Source organism: Pteronotus mesoamericanus, unplaced genomic scaffold (assembly GCF_021234165.1).
Source record: "Pteronotus mesoamericanus isolate MK-2021 breed Mesoamerican mustached bat unplaced genomic scaffold, CSHL_Meso_final contig_41, whole genome shotgun sequence".
Classification (NCBI taxonomy): Eukaryota; Metazoa; Chordata; class Mammalia; order Chiroptera; family Mormoopidae; genus Pteronotus; species Pteronotus mesoamericanus.
Window position 1 is genome coordinate 10,318,598 of NW_026555152.1, and position 16,524 is coordinate 10,335,121.

The window sequence follows — 16,524 nt, forward strand, 5'->3', positions numbered from 1 at the left end:
ACTCCCCAGATATCACAGAAAGAGGCAAGTGATGTTTCTGATACTGATGTTGCCTGGACTGTGGAAATTAGCCAGTTGGAACATGTAGGGGAAAGCAGTCCAGGCAGAGGGCACAGCAAGTGCGAGTGCCAGGAGGTTTGGAAGACTTCGGTGTGGTTTCATTTTGGTTAGAACATAGGCTAAGTAAGGTGCAGGGAACCGGGCTGATGAGAGGAGTAGGGGTTGGGGAAGCATCTGTGCTGGTTTTTAACTGGCGTCAAGGGTCACCCCTGCTCCAACACCACCTTCCCTTCAAGTTCACTTTCTACGAAGCTTCATTTTGGCTGGATGTGTGGACATGTCCTCCTCGGATGTCCCGGGTACTCTGGCTTTTCCTAGTCATCCTCTACTAGGACACCTTCCTCCTGCCCTCTGATTATTCATTCTGCCCACTTTCCAAGTGCCAAGTTAGGTCCCTTTTCACAGGGTGGGAATTTTAGGGTTGGAAGGAGCCTTAGAGAACCAGCTAGTCCAACTTGTTTTGTAAGTGAGGAGCTAGAGATCACACAGGTCATTGGTGTTCTGATGCTTTGTTGCTTAGGGCCAAAGTAACCATGCAACAGGAACGCTCATGAAGCCCTACCTAATGATGTTGGCCTGCCCTGTGCATGCACACCCTCCTCTGAGCTCCCTATTCATTTACTCAAGTATTTGTTGTACCTCTGTTTCTAATCATGTCTTCTACTGGGTACACAGTAGTGAGAGAACCAGACCCAGTCCTGCTGCCCTGGGGTTTATGGTCTATTAGGAGAATCAGCAAATTGTCACTCAAGTAAACATGTGCAGCTGACCCTTGAACAATGCAGGGTCAGAGGTGTAGACCCTCCCCGTCCTCCCCACTGACCACGACATGGTTGAAAATTCACGTATAATTTTTGACTCCTCCAAAACTTAACTACCAATAACGTACTGGTGACTGGAAGCCTTACTGATAATATGAAGTCTATTAACACATATTTTGTATGTTGTGTGTATTATATACTGATTCTTGTAATAAAGTAAGCTAGAGAAAAGAAAATATTATTAAGAAAATCATAAAGAAAATATATTTACAGTACTTAAAAATCCATTCATAAGTGGATCCACGTGGTTCAAACCTGTTTTGTTTAAGGGTCAACTGTACTTTGCAGTTGAGGTGAGTGTTATGAGAGAAAGAGGCAAATGGTGGCTTGAGACAAATGGTATATTTGATGGAGAAAGGAGCTTTCATTTAAATGGTAGGGGGACAGTCAGAAAACCCAAAGAGGCTTTTTGAAGAATTTATAAGAACTCAGGGATGATTTGAAGTAAGTCAGACACACCATGTACAAAAATAAACTCAAGATGGATAAAAGACTTAAATATAAGTCACGACACCATAAAAGTCCTAGAGGAGAACATAGGCGGGAAACTCTCAGATATCCTATGCAGCAGTATTTTCACTGATATGTCCTCTAAAGCAAGCGACATAAAGGAAAGAATAAACAAGTGGGACCTCATCAAAATAAGAAGCTTCTGCACAGCTAATGAAAACATCAAGCAAAATGAAAAGGGAGCCAACCGAGTGGGAAAATATATTTGCCAATGATACATCAGATAGAAGTTTGATCTCCAAGATATATAAAGAACACACATGATTCCACTTTAATAAGACAAACAATCCTATTAAAAAATGGGCAAAGGACCTGGGCAGACACTTCTCCAAGGAAGAGATAGAGAGGGCCCAGAAACATGAAAGGATGCTCGGCATCACTAGTCATCAGAGAGATGCAAATTAAAACCACAGTGAGATACCACTACACATCAGTCAGAATGGCCATCATAAACAGATCAACAAACAACAGGTTTAGAATTTCCCCAAAAAGCTAAAAATGGAACTGCCTTTTGACCTAGTGATTCTACTGCTGGAATTATACCCTAAGAATCCCAAAACGCCAATTCAAAAGAACCTATGCACCCCAGTGTTCATAGCAGCACAATTTACAATAGCCAAGTGTTGGAAACAACCTAAATGCCCATCAGTAGATGAGTGGATCAGAAAACTATGGTACACTTACACAATGGAATACTACGCAGCAGAAAGAAAGAAAGAAAGAGCTTCTACCCTTCGCAACAGCATGGATGGAACTGGAGAGCAGGGGGCAAAAGACAAATACCATATGATCTCACCTATAAGTGGAACCTAACCAACAAAACAAACAAGCAAGGAAAATATAACCAGCAACATTGAAAGAGAAAAGAAACCAACAGAGTCAAGAGGGAAGGAGGAAGGGGAGGGTGGGGAAAGGGAAAGGAAGGGTCAAGTCAAGGAACATGTATAAAGGACCCGTGGACAAAGCCAAAGTGGGGAAGGATTGAGGGAGGGAGGTGGGGGAGGGGGGCAGGGGAAAGTGGTGGGGGGAAGGTGGAGACAAATGTATTTGAACAAAAAATAAAAATTAAAAAGAAAAAAAGAAGTAAGTCAGACAGTGGGTGGTGGAAGAGCCTTCCAGGCAGAGGGAAGAGCATGGACAAAGCCTCTGAGGAGAGAAAGCTTGGAGAGTTCACTGGTTGGAGCATCATGAGAGAATTGTTAGAAATGGGGCTGGAGAGCCAGGCAGGGGACAATCATGCTGGGCCTTCGAGGTTAATGTTAGGAATGTGGGTTGTAATAGAAAAGTAAAATAGCAAACATGTATACACACATGATCGTAATCTCAGTAAAATGGGAGGCCACCGATGGGATTAAAGTAGGAGGGCAGTGAGAAGATGGTGTCAGCTGCTCTGTGCAGCGGACTGAGGGCAGGGGTGGGGAATGAGAGCTCTGTGGGCGGCTGCTGCAGGAGCCACGTGAGAGACGATGTAGCACTGGGGAAGAGCCTGTGGGGATGGCGGACAAGTGGAAGGCACTCATTGGATGGAACTTGTGTTTGGTTGGAGGTGGGGCAAGTGACAACTGAGAGTCAAGGGTGGATCTTGGACTTCTGGCGTCAGCAGTGGGATGGGTACTTCGGCTGTTTATTGCTAAGGGGAGGCCACTGCCATGGTTGGGGGCAGGGCTGGGGCAATGTCAGTCCCTCTGGGGCGTTAGAAATTAGAGCTGCCTCCGAGACAGCCAAGTAGGGATGCCACGGAGTTGGATGTGCATGCATGCTTGGGGTTCAGAAGAGAGGTCAGGCCCAGGTAACCACTTGGGTGGCACCAGCATGTGCCTGGCACTGGGAAGGATGGTCAAAAGCAGGAATATCGGGTAGAAGAGAAGAGGGTCCAGCACTGAGGGGCGCTGACTGAGAAAGGAGCTGAGGAGGAGGAGCTGCTGGTGCTTACCCTCCTCCGCAGCTCTTTTTGAGCCGCAGAACATTTTGTATTGATAATGTATTATCTTGTATTTTCTCTGTTCAATTACATTATAATTCGATGGGGACTGCAGTCATATTTAGTGTAATAATAACTATTGTTGATAATGATAATAGTGCCTCAATTCATTGAACATTTTCAGACATGTGCTATGTGTATTACTTTCATAACCTTTTATCTCTATTTTCTTTTTTAAGAAAATTAAATTTCTTGGTGTAACATTGGTTAATAACATTATATAGGTTTCAGGTGTACAACTTAATAACACATCATTTGTATAGGGCATTGTGTGCCCACCACCCAAAGTCTAATCTCCTCCCATCACCATATATTTGATTCTCCTTTACCTTCTTTGTCTTTCCCCACCCCCCCTTCTCTATTTTCTTACATACTGCTTGGAAGGTGTTCATTATCATCTCCATTTTATGGTTAGGGAAACTGAGGTATAGAGCAGGTAAGTGGTCATTGCAAGTTACCCAGCATTTGGGTAACTCCAGATGGGATTTGGATACACATCTGCAAAGCCAGGAGTGTTTGCCTAACATTATTTTCCAGACATTTGTTCCCTGTGGTGGGGTTACGTGGTGTGTATGGACAGGGGTCACTGAAGGCATCTGAGCAGATGCCATCCTTTCTCAGATACCCAGGCCCCGCTGACACATGGTGTGTGCTGGGCGGTGTTGGCTTTGTGACGATCCATCCATGCCTCTCAGCTGGCTCCTCACATTCGAGAAACCTCATTTGTGTCCCCCTGGCTGGATCAGAAAGAATATGGCCGGCCCATAGCTGTGCCCCTGTTTCCTCATAGCTAAGCTAGTTGTCCGTGGCCTCACTAGTACATGCTCTGACCAGCGTGCTCACCTGTCATTCTGGAGTGTGGACATAACAGCTGAGGGTCTCTGCACAGTCATGTTTTCTCAGTAGCTGGTAGTGACCTCTGACAAGGGCTGACCACAGCCAGCTCTTGGACTTTGAGACACGGCTGTGACACCAGGGAGCCTGCACAAGCTCACCCGTGGTTCAGCTGAAGGCGGGCCTGCATTGTCCTGGCAGCTGCTCTCCTCGAAAAGGTGTGAGCCACCAGGAGGGGAGGGTCCCGGAGCAGCTGGTGCTGCCTTGCTCCTGTCTTCTTTTTTTCTGCCTTCTACCTTTCGTGACTCTTCCTCCAAAATGGCTCTCTGATTCATAAATGTTGATTTCTCTGTCTCTCCATTTGTCCATTCATACTGTGTGCTAGGGACATGGCTGTGAACAAAACAGTCGACTGCATGGCCTTTACACTCAGTCATCTTAGCTGGGCATTTAAATTTTCTGAGTTCCCTTGTCAGGTTCTGATGTCCTTAGATATCCTGCTTTCCAGGAACAATTCCATAGATTTCTGGCTCAGGTTCCATCCTCTGGTTAATGAACTTGGAGAGAATGCTGGGCTTCGGCCTGGTAGTGTTCCTCCTCCCTTACCCAACAGTGTTTTCTGAGTCCCTGTCCTGCCCTGGTCACTGTGACAGGCACGGGGGGGAGGGTGATAAAATGATTAAGACACAGCCCCTTCCTCATTTGAGAAGCCCGGTAGCCAGAGCAAAGGCAGGTGGGGAAAACTGTAACTGCAGCCTGAACAAAGAGCTGGGGGGCCTGAAGGAGGGAGGATCAGGCCTTTCCACAGAGAAAGAGGTTCCCCAGCCACCCCTGGTGGATTGTCCTGAGGAAGATATCCCTCCATCTAACTGTGATCCCTCCCACTGCAGCCAAACCGTGTTTGTTTTCCTTACTGGGCTCAGAAACTGAACAAGTAAAACTACTGTTAGTTCTTTTCTACCCCAGCCCTTTCACCATCATTGTTACTGTCCTTCCTGAATCCCGGCCAAGTTTAATTTCCTCACCATCCCCTGCCGAGTGAATCTGCATGCAGACATCTCTGGATGTGGGCCCCCTGCTAGGGACCTCTGCAGCCTTGTCTCTTGGCACTCTAGGTAAATTGTTTGCTGAGCAAGTACAGTATTTTATATTGCTGAAGAAGATCTCAATTTTGGAGTTGAAACATTAGGGTGAAGTTAGTCTCCCTTCTTCTACCATGGTAGCCCATCTGACACATGCCTTAGGATAGCAAGTGCCAGTTTGTGGCTAGTGTAAATTTTGGGTGAGGCTGCCTTGTTTGAAGTTTACAGGGACAGGATACTTCACCACCTGCACACATTGTCAAATACAGAAATAATCAGCACAGGTTGGAAAGGGGATCTGTGTTGGCCCATCAGTTCTGATTGTGTGTGGGTGAGTGAGAGACCAAAGACTGAGCTCTGTCACTGCAAGCCTGAGAAACTCAGCAAGAGGCAGAGAGAGCTTGGCATTTACTCTGAAGCCCACATTTTCCCAGCTGTCAGTCAGCAGAGATGTTGCGTGTTGATTTCACGTATTCACTTCTCCTTCCCCCCTCTGGGAATTCTGTACTTGCTTTCCTTTTTTTTTTTGTTATTAAAAAACAAAAAAGTAAAGAAAAGGCAGCTCTGCCTCGTTCACATGCTCAGAGATCCTCAAGGGCAGGCTGTACCTTTCAGCTCCTCTGAGCATGGCAAGTGGTTGAAGATCAGGACGGGGCAGGAGAGATGGTGTCTCAACTCACCTTTTCTCTCTGGTGGCTCCTTCTGTACCCAAGAGCTAAGAAACTGAGATAAACCACAGCACTGGTTTTCTTGCCTTTCCGCCACCCTGCTGCCAGGCCCACCTTCCTAGGGCACCAGTTTTGTCATGTGCCTCTATTGCTTGGGAAGCTGCCATGTGAAGACCAGACTTTCATGTGTCATGTAAGGCCTGGCATAGTTCCCTTTGACTCCCAGGCACATTTTCCTGCTTCAGTCAGGCGTGTGTTCTCACTGCCCCCGAGTGCACCATACCCATTCCTTCCTTGTTAATGCTTCTCCTTGCACCCCATCCACACCCACTCCAGAGAGCCCTTCTGCAAGGTGAGGATGAAGGGACAGTTCTTTGCTTGTTCTATTATGGTACATGAGGGTAAAGGCCGGTCTCTTTAGCTAGCTCATAAGCTCCCTGAGGTCCACGGCCATGTCCTGAGCATCTTTGTATCTTCCAGGGTCCTTGCTCCGTGTCCTGCCCGTGATGAACAGTCTACTATGAATGCATAGCTTGTTCATTGGGGGCTAAACCTGCCTCTCCCAGCTCTGTCTAAGCTGTCTCGTTTCACGGACTAGCTTCCTGGCTTGAGACTACATTTTCCCTGCACTCTCTTCCTTCTTCCAGCCTCCTGTAAGATAACTCAGGTCCATCCCCTTGGGGCTCAACTTGGCTGATCATTAGTCCAGCCGCACTGCCCCAACCATACCTCTCCACTTTGCCTCTTATTCAGGGTCCTTTTATCTAATGACCTCTCATCAGGACACATGCTGTCAGGTTCCCTGTGTGCTTTTAGATACTGTCTCATAGACTGGAAGATGCCCAAGAGAGTAGAGAACATGGACCTCGAAATCACAGTTTCCTTATCTGTAAAATGGGCTGATGACCATAGCTATTTCATAGGGTTGTGATGAGTTACTGCATTTGAAACCTGGTACCTGGGGTATCATGAGGACCTACCATATAATAAACCCGAGTTGCTCTTATTATTCTGATAATGACTAAACTGGGTACACTGATGGGATCCCACTGAAACTTTGTTAATGGACCGAAGAGTGGGACTTCAGTGTGCTTTGGACACATGTGACTTGGAGGGAGTAGAACTGTTACATTGGCAGCCTCCTCTTCTCTTTTACCTGCCTGTCGTCCTTCACTCTGCTTCCCCCTCACCCTGACCCCAGGTCCTCAGTTGCTGAGGAAATAGTTACTGGCACAAATCCATTTATAATCAGAAATGAAGGAGGAATGACAATGGGAGGCTATTCTCACTGAACAAGGTTTGAGTTGGGGAGAAAAGAGAGATTTGAAAAAAAAAAAAGAGGCAGAGGGGGCGAACCTAGGAGGGTTCTTGCTGAAACCAAGTCCCCATGTGAGACTAGCAATAATAGCTCCTTATATTTGTTCAGTGCTTACAGTCCTGGGGCTGCGCCCACATGTGCCAGCTCACTTCATGCTGGGGACATCTCTGGGGTTAAGATCTATTAATCCTCATTTTAAAGAGAAGGAAATGGGAGCTCAGAAAGGCAAACTGCTTTGCCCTTGATCACCCAGACTGAGCTAAGAGTGAAGAACAGGTCTCTGGACTCCGAGTCCCACTGGTAAACGATCTCGCCTGCATCAAAGAAGTAATGCTGTAAGAATGAAGCGGCAGCCATGAGTCCTCGGGGGCCCACTGGTTGGTGGTCTAGGCTGAAGAGAACCAAAGGTGTTAGTCATTCCAGTCAAGTGGCCTTGGGCTCCAAGAGGAGCCCAGCCAGCCATCTGTCCTGCATCTGTCGACCCACAGGTCAAGTGCCCAACCAGGAGACAGCAAGGTGCCCCGGCTGTGACATACACGAGGTTTCCTTACTGGGTTGCTGTCTGAGTGGGGATGGGGCTCAGAATAGCAGCGCCACTGCAGGGCTGTGGAAGGAACCTAAGGGTTTGCACCCCTAGGAGGTGGGCCTGCGTGGGAGCCAGTGAGCGTGCAGGCTGGAAGGTGCAGGGCCACTGCAGCAGGCCTGCGATGAGGGTTTCAAGTCCCTCTGGTCAGAGTAAGTGTTCCCTTCTTTCAGCCACAGCCCGTGGTGGCAGTAGTTCTGTTCTGGCGTGGCCTTGATGATGAATGTTCTCCTGTCTTTCTGACTAGATTGTGTGTCTCTGAAGGGCAGGGAGCAGCACATCGTACATCAGTTTCCTCAAGGGCCTGGCCCTGTGCTCAGCACATTGAAGCGGGTGCAGAATAAGTGTTTGATGGGATCTGGGGAGACCATCTCACATTCACGCCATACGGAGGGCATGAATTTTCTATCCAGCCATCCTGGTGTGGTCCCCATCCCCCCAGACCCTAAGCCCAGTGTTAGGTGCTGGGGATACTGAGCCTCCAACGATTTAGCCCTGCCCTCGGGTGCTCTCAGCACACTCTTGCTGATGACAGAAGAAAGGTGGGTTTCTCACTCCTTCTCCCTAAGTTTTCTAGTCTTCTTTGTTTGCCAACTGTGTAGCCCAGGTCTACACAAGCCCAGGAGACACTGCCCTAGACGCGGTGTTTTACGGTAGGATGTAGGCTCTTCCTGCATGTTCCCAAGCCCCTAGCAAGAGCCTTCTTCTGGCTGTTTCCCTGACCAGCTCCTTACATGCTCTCCTCACGGTAGAGGGTTCAGCCGGCGTCCAAGAGCATTCCTACATCATGCTTGTTATAAGCAGGACCCCACCTCGGCCACCTACTCTCCTCCGCCCGGCGCGGGGCGGGGGAGGGGGACTCGCGCAGCTGCAGGGGCCTCGCGGAGCCGCGTGTGTGCGCACGCGTGCGCGCTCGCAGCTCGCAGAGGGGACCGGGAGGGCGGCGCGCGCACCACGGAGGCCTCTAGCGTCTTTCCCACACTACACTCCGCTCCTGCGGTCCTTTCTCCCTGTGTGTCGTAGCCGGACCCACGTGTGCAAAAGCGTCGTGCGTGTGTGTGTGTGTGTGTGTGTGTGTGTGTGTGTCCGTCCCTCCGTCCGGGATACCGTGTGCCCCAGATCGGACAGGCCTGAGTGCAAAGGGGGCGGCGGCCAGGGCGATAGTCGCCGCGCTGCGTTACCCCTCCAGTCCTCCCTAGCCCTTTCCTTCAGTTTCCTTGGGTCGTTCGTACCTCGAATCATTCCCCTCCTCTGCCGCCCCCTTTTCTGCAGTAGAGGAGACCAGCGACTAACAAGAAGGTTCTGGTTCACCCTCGGCTCTAGAGCCCTTGACATTTAGCGAGGGTTCGCAGCGCACGGTTGTAGGCACACAGCAGAACGCTAATCCTATTAAAGACATAGTGTCATTGGGGAGGGGGAGGCTGCCCCACCCCCCTGGCCCCTGGCAGATCTCGCGCTCATTGGTTGAATGCAAAGCAGGGGGCGGGCTTGAGGGACTGGCGAGGGGGCTCGGAGCGATTTCTGAGTCCGGAGTCGGGGCTGGGATTTCTCTGGGAAAGCCCAGCGGTGGTAGCTGCGGCGGATCTCCCAGCACTGTCCGCGGCGCGCCCGCCCAGCCCTGGGCTGGCGAGCAGCTCCGCGAAGTCGCGGAGCGAAGAAGGCGGAGCGCCCGCAAAGTGGTCTGGGCTCAGCGCCGGGGCTGGACTGGGCGCGGTGTGTGCCCTGGGAGCCTGGATCCCGGAGCCCTTGTGCCTCTCGTGGAGCGGCCGGTGCACCTGGAGGCGAGCTGACGCTGGGAAAGGAGAAGTCAAATTGCAGCCTTCCCAAAGACGCTAAGTTACGCAGGCCAGCCAGTTCCCGGAGAGCATTCGCGAGAGAGCAGAAAGCCGAGCCGCAGAGCCCTCCCGGGCCAGCCGGCCGGGGGCAGAGCACCAGCCCCTGTGCACGGGGTCCCTGTCCGAAGTGCGCCCCAGTACAGAGGCGGGGCGTGCAGGGCTCCATCGGGCCGCCAGCAGCCCGCGCCCGACTTGGGCGCCCCCTCCGTCCCATTCTGGGAGCGATGCCCCCCGCCCCTTGTGTCCCCCGGGAACGCCTCGAGCATGGAGAAGTCGAGTAGTGAGGATTCTTCGATCCACCGGAGTCCATCTTTGGACAGCAAGGACTCGGACTTTGCCAAACCGTCTACCTCGGGCCGCCCGTTCGGCCGCGGATTCACAGCCGGCGCCTTCTACGGCACCGCGGGCTCCCGGGGCCAGAGCCGCGCTGAGGCTGGCGTTAAGACCGACAAATACAATGCCCCTAAAGGCAGCAAGTACGTGGTGTTTTACCTGGACCTGTCCTTTGTTTTCCTCCTAGAATTTAAAAAGTGCAACATGGCCAGGGGCTGCCTCTGCTGCTTGAAGTACATGATGTTCCTCTTCAATTTGATATTCTGGGTAAGTCCTTGCGCTTATCCCTCCCTTTGGGTCCTCGCCGCTTCTGTACCCTCTTTCCTCTTCGGTAATGCATTGCTCTGCTTCTGCACAATGGTAAGTGGGCTTTTTTTTTTTTTAAAGATCATTTTTTGCCCTTCTTCCATGTACTTATTTTTCCTTTCCTCTACTCAATGGCTGAATGGAGGCTCCAACTTGCCTGTCTTCCAGGGGAGACTTACTCTACTCCTAGGAGGCTTGCAAAGTTTGCTGCTACCTCCTTCCCTGATAAGAAACCCATTCTGGAAGGGTCCCTAACTGGAGAAGCTGCAGAAGTAGGTGTGGGGTCAGAATCTTTAACAGCTGTGACCCTGCATTGAAGACAGGCACAAGTGTGGGTGATCTTCTGAGTTTTTTTCTCGTATTTCTTTAAATACACAAGAATACCATCTGCAGCACTTTATGGACATGACATGGGGGAGTGGTAGAGGTCACAACCACTCCTGCCAGTGAACCCCAGGGAGAGGAGGAATAGCCCCTGTCCCAAGTTGAGGGACTCACTTGCTGGCCTGCAGCTATGCCCTGGAGTTAGGGCTCATGTGGGAGAGGAGAGTGTGGGAGGGATGCTGCCATCGGGCGGCAGGCAGCTGCTTTTGAGGGATTGCAGTGGACTGGGCAGGGGCAGCGGCTGGCCACGTGCTCCTGCCATGCATTGCCCGGCCTCCCAGATTTGAGAACCCCAGAAACTGAAAGGGACAAAGTGGGGACTCTCAGGAGTGCCCTATCCTGGGTGACAGATTTTTTTTTTTTTTTTTTTTTTTTTTTTTTAGAGAAGGCGTCAGTGGGTTAGGAAGCTTGGAACTGTTCTCTGACTTCTGTGATTCTGGAGGCCGTGTGGACACGGCTTGCATGCTTGTGCAGAAGAAATACTAGTTAAGCAAATTTGAAAACTTCTTAACTTTATATCAAATTGTTCCTTCATCCCAACTGCTGCCTCCGCCTTTCTTCACCAGAGCCCAGACGCAGTCAGCACAGATGTTTGGCTCTGCGCCAGGGCCTGTCCTCCTGCCGGCTGGAGGCTGTCAGCTGCCTGTGGTCCAGGAGGAGCACTGGGGGCAGGAGAAAGTCATTCATAGTGAAGTTGGGTAGACACCGTTGTGTTTTGGTGTTCAGCACTTGTGGGAAGTGACTGGCTTTAACTGAAAAACTTTTTGAGTGTGTTTGGGAGAAGGGTGACTTTTCCCACGGAGAGGAAAATTCATTTGTTGGGTGGGAAGAAGTCTGGGTTCTAGTCTTGGCTCTGTGTTAGCTTGTTTTGTGACCTTGGCTAAATTTTGTTAGTCCTTAAGGACTGGGTATCCTTTCCAGCCCAATGTGAGGCTGTACCCTTCTTCCTTGCCTCATGCACAGGCTGCTGCTTCTCTTTAGAGGAGCCTGGTTTGAAATTGAATTGGATATTCCCAGATGTCTCCATTGGTCTGGAGCCCTCTGGCCATTGTGTTACCTGTCCTGTGGCGAGGGTTTTGTGGAAACTGGGGCAGAACCACTGGAATGTGGAGAATGATTTTGTGGTCACCTTTGGGCAAGTGCTCCTTGTCCTCTGACTCACTTGCCAGGATAAGTGTCAGCCAAGTACTGGTGTGTATTTCTCCGGTGCCTTTGGATTGCATGAACATTGCCCTTTCGTTATGCACAGCATCCCTCTCTATTCTTGTTCAAAGTCAGCGTGCCTTTCCGTCTTGCCCCACTGTGCATATCTTAATACTTAGTAGAAAGACCCTCCTGGGGATGCTCATTCAGAGCCTTGGCCAGTACCTCCCTGCTCCTCCCCGCCCCCACCCTGCCACCTGCTGGTCTGAGTGGGTATAACTGCTGCGGTTTCTTTATTCTCCAGAATGGTGTCAAGTTGGTTTAGGGACCTCCTCAGGTGGTACAGCACAATGGTCTGTGCCCCGCACTTAGTAGGCGTTCGATATATATTTATTGGATGGAGGGCCAGAACAGTAAATCCACATGTTAACTGTGTTACAGGGATTCCCAAGTCTCATTTGGTAGTGACGTGTCCGTGATGAAGGCTCTCCTAGCACCTTATCCGTGGGGTGACAAGAGGCTCTTTCATCATCCCTGAAAAGCTTGGCAGAGGTTAATGAGCTGGTCGATGGAATGGCCTTCCTTTATGGTCTATTGTGGGAGGACTTGCTGTTCCTTTCTAATTAGAAGGTACCACCACTACTCCCTTACCAAGCAAAGAGTGACTCCTAATCTGGCTTTTCTGATTACTTAGTATTTTTAGAATTCCCATGGCATGCTATGAGCTGGAAAAGATTGAGTCTCAGAGACCCAGGTCTTTGATGCTAGTAGTATATGAGATGATGAAATAAGACATAGACCTTAGGAAAGACAGGGCATTTAACAAAAAAGAAATGGATGCCTATGTGTGTAAGAGTGTTTATTGGGTTCTAGAGGAGTAGGTGTAGCAGGGTGTTAGGCAGGACTGGGGATCAGTGGGTCACTAAGCTCCACTTGAACGATGACTTCCTGTGGCCAGGAAAGTGGGCCTGATATGGGAGAAGAAGTGGAGGAAAGAGCCAAATGAGAAGAGAAACTGCATGGGCCAGAGGCAGGTGGGGCAGGACCCCTGGATACCTCGCCCTTTCTAGTGCGCACAGGGGAGGAAAGGGCGGGGTGAGGAGGTATGCAGGGCTTGTGAGAACTGACTTCTCCAGGACCCAGAGCAATGGTCAGGAATTATGTAGCCATCACTTTTTCCTAGTCTTATGGCTCAGATCCCAAAAGGAGGCCTTTCTGAGGCATTAGAGTTGAACCTGAGGCCTGCTGTCAATAGATATCTTCCTAAGGTCCCAGAGCCTACCTGGCAGTTCTCCAGACTGACTGCTGCCACCATACCCCTTGCCTCCTCAGAGCCAGCTGGGTGGGTCCCCAGTGCAGCTGTCTTACACTGCAGCCCCTCACAGGTGTGCCAGTCCCTGGTTCCTTGCCACTGGGTGGAGCTTCTAGGGTGTTGGCATTGGTGAGGGCCTGGGTGACATCACCGGCACCGGGTGGGAGGCAGAGCTACACTGCCAGCATTCCTCTTCCTTACCAAGGAGGGGGCAGGTGCCTCACGGGCTGCTGGGTGCCTCTCTGCTTCAGGGTAGGGGTGAGGGTCCAGCTTGCTCCTGGCACCGCCGACTTCAACCAGATGGTGCTAGCCATGTTGGCACCCAGGGCAGCATTTCTGAGGGCCTGGTATAGATCACGGGAGTTTGGAGGGACAGTCAGGAGTCATGTCTGACTGAGTAGCACCTCCTCTTCCCCTGACCACCTCACTCTGATCCTCATGGCCAAGAGAATGCCGGCTTCTTAGTGGAAAGGAAATAGGAGGCCTCATTGGGCAGAAGTTTCCCCATCCTGAAGGGCCTGTCCACCAGCGATCAAACCCACGCCACGTTATTTCCCCCAGCAGTGGGAACCACTCGGGAATTTCCCTCAGCTCATCTCTGAGTCCTCCCAGGGCCATCTGGTGGAATCTCCCAGGTAGAGATTGAGAGGATCTGAGCCCCAGCAGGAGGGCAGAGGGGCTCAGAGCTTTCCAATCTGAGAAGGGGAGGTAGAGTGTAGCATGGGCTCTGAGCGCTGGGGGCCTATATCCCCTTCTCAGGACAGTTAATCTGATCCCAGCTCAGCTTCTCCCAGCCCAAGTCAAGTTCCTGTCTGATCTGGAGGGGTGGGGATGGGGCTGAGTTGCTGGCATAATTGCCACTGCAGATAATGGTCACTTTTCATGCTTGCCAGCACAGCTGTCCCATCGTTTTAAGCCATGGCTGGCAGAGGACTGACATTCTGGCCCCAAAGGAAAGTCTATTCCTTGTGGAGTTCTCCCTCAATAAAGGCCAGTTAGCGAAGGAGGCAGTGTTCAGTGCGTCTGCTAGAGCAGAGGAAATGTTGGCACAGGGATGCCACGGGGGCCCTGATTAACCTCCCAAAAGTGGGGTCAGGCCTCTGTGGCTCGGCCCCTCTCAGACTATTTCACTTGCCCTCTGGTGGCAGGCAGCTTGGTTAAGGCTGTCCAGCCATATCTGAGACACATGCTTTGTACTGACTAGGCTGCGTTGTAAGTGTCTCTGTGGGCTCCGTGGCTCCCTGTCAGTCTTGGTGCATAGGACAGCAGTCTGTGCACAGTCACTGCTGGATGGCTTGGGGTGTCATAAGGAAGCTGTGGGGGGTGCCTTCTGCCTGGGAATGGAAGTGGTGAATGGATTGAGGGGTCTGAGCAGGACAGGTTCAGACATGGCCTCTCCAAATAGGAGGTCCAGGCCACACTGGGCAGCGAGAGGTATTCAGAGGCTCCACAAAGTGCTCAGGGGTGAGTCTTCGAGCTGTCCCCCACATGGCTGCCACAGGTGGATGTTGTGGGTGCGTCAGGCATGGCTCTGCCTGAAAGGGCGCAGATGAAGGGCCTGGCTGCCTCTCTAAGATTACCCTGGAATATGGCTATGAAGGAATGCTGGCTCTGTGCTCACTTCCTTTCCAAAGCATTAAAAATTAAACTTCTTTGTCTTAATATCTATTTTTAAATCATGTCAGAGCCAGCATTGGTGTCAATCAAGAGTGGGTGGGGAGGAAGAGGGTAGAGAAGAGAAAGTCCCAGCTGAAACAGGGTGAGCACCGTCATTGCCTTGAGGAATGCACCACAGGTCTGCCCTCCATCCCACGGGGCGGTGAAGAGCGCAGAAAACACCACTGACCTCCTGTGAGGATGGTGGGCTTGGGAGAGGGGATGGAAGGAGGGAGGGCTCACCCTGCCCCCCGCCATGCCATACCTCCCTGTGCCTGGCTACCCTTGGCTGAATTTGGAGGCCAGCTCCGGGACTTACTGGGCTGTTGGGGTCCCAGTTGAGTCCGTTCACTCATGCCACAACTATTTACTGAATGCCTGCTGCATGCACATGAGGCTCCAGTTGGTGAGGACGGACTGACTGGGCTCGCACGCAGGAGATCAGCTTTCTCAGGCCAGGAAGTCGTGGAATTGAGAGGTCATCTGGCTCGTCCTCCAGCAAGCATTTGAACACCGGACTGCCAACGGAGGGGTGAAAGCAGGGCCACCTCCCCATCCCAGCATTCTAGTGAGGGGCAGCAGCAGGCCTGAACCCAGCATCCTGGTGGCCTGACTCGACTTGCCCTTTCCTCTTCACCCGGGAATGACAGCTCTCACTCCCACTCTGAGATGTTTACTCCGTTTAGAAATGGGAGGGAAAAAAACAAACTGTGTTTCTTTTAGGAGTTAGTTTCCTAATTTGGGGGAAAGAATTAGTCAATTATGTATCTTTTCTGTTTCTTCTACTGAAAGGCCTGATTGGATACTGTGTGGCTAGTGCATAGTGCATGCCTTTATTGAGCACCGGCTGTAAGAGCAAGCTGCTCAGAGCTCCATGGAGGAGTCAGAAATATAAACAGATAATTATAGTTCTGAGCAGTAGGTGCTCAGCAGAGCTACTTAATAGAGTAATTAATATTGCTTAATAGAGAGAAGATAGAGATAACAGAGTAGAGCAAGTGATACCTGGATTTTTGAGGAACGAATAGGAGTTTGCTGGACAGGTGAGGATGGGGGTTTGCGCAGGGAAGAATGGTGGAAAGAGAGATAGAGACCAGTCCAATGGGAGTTACAGAGCCCCCTGCACTTGTAAAATGGGCTGAACACAGAGGAACAGAGGGTGGAATCAGTCTGGGTGGTGCCAGTGGGGAGAGGCTTCCTGGGGTGTAAGTGTGGCGTGGGCTCTGAGGATGCAGTGGCCGCACTGCTGCGCAGTGTGCTCCAGTGCCTGGGGATGCTCTTCGGTTCATCTCCGGTCCCTAAGGAGAGGGGGAGTTTGTTTTTCTGGTAGTGACCACCATGACAGGTCTTGCGGTGTCCCTCAGGCTGCAGGCAGTTGCTATAGGTAGTCCGGCTTACAGAGATGCCCCCGTTCACTCCCCCTCTGTCCTCTCCCTTCTAGCTGTGATCTGCCTGCTTATTTGGTTCCAGTTAGGAAGCTTTGAAGCTGAGCTAAACCCATCGGGCAGAGTTAAGTCTTCTGAGCCAGCTTTGTCCCTGCTCACATTTGAAAGCTAATCTGCTAGCAGAAGTGGTGGGGGTTGGGGCAGGGATGTTAAAAATGGCACGTGGTCGGGAGGGGGAGCAGATGTGCAGCTGGGAGAGCAGCCCAGGGTAGAGATAAGGCTTTTACCCCCTACCTTTTCTCTAACTAGGCGC

The 16,524-nt window shown here is 51.0% G+C and overlaps 1 protein-coding gene across 4 annotated transcripts in view; it reads left to right on the forward strand.

The window, feature by feature from the left end:
• Window positions 1-16,524, forward strand: part of TSPAN9 (tetraspanin 9) — a 200,490-nt gene that overhangs the window by 100,573 nt on the left and 83,393 nt on the right. For 2 of the 4 annotated variants that reach the window (XM_054577209.1, XM_054577210.1), the window contains one exon: window positions 10,213-10,292. In XM_054577209.1, the coding sequence (XP_054433184.1) occupies window positions 10,230-10,292 (63 nt within the window). In that variant the 5' untranslated portion in view covers window positions 10,213-10,229. Of the gene's footprint in view, window positions 1-9,395; window positions 10,293-16,524 lie in introns of those variants that run through there. The other 2 variants (XR_008529445.1, XM_054577208.1) reach the window with 1 other exon arrangement.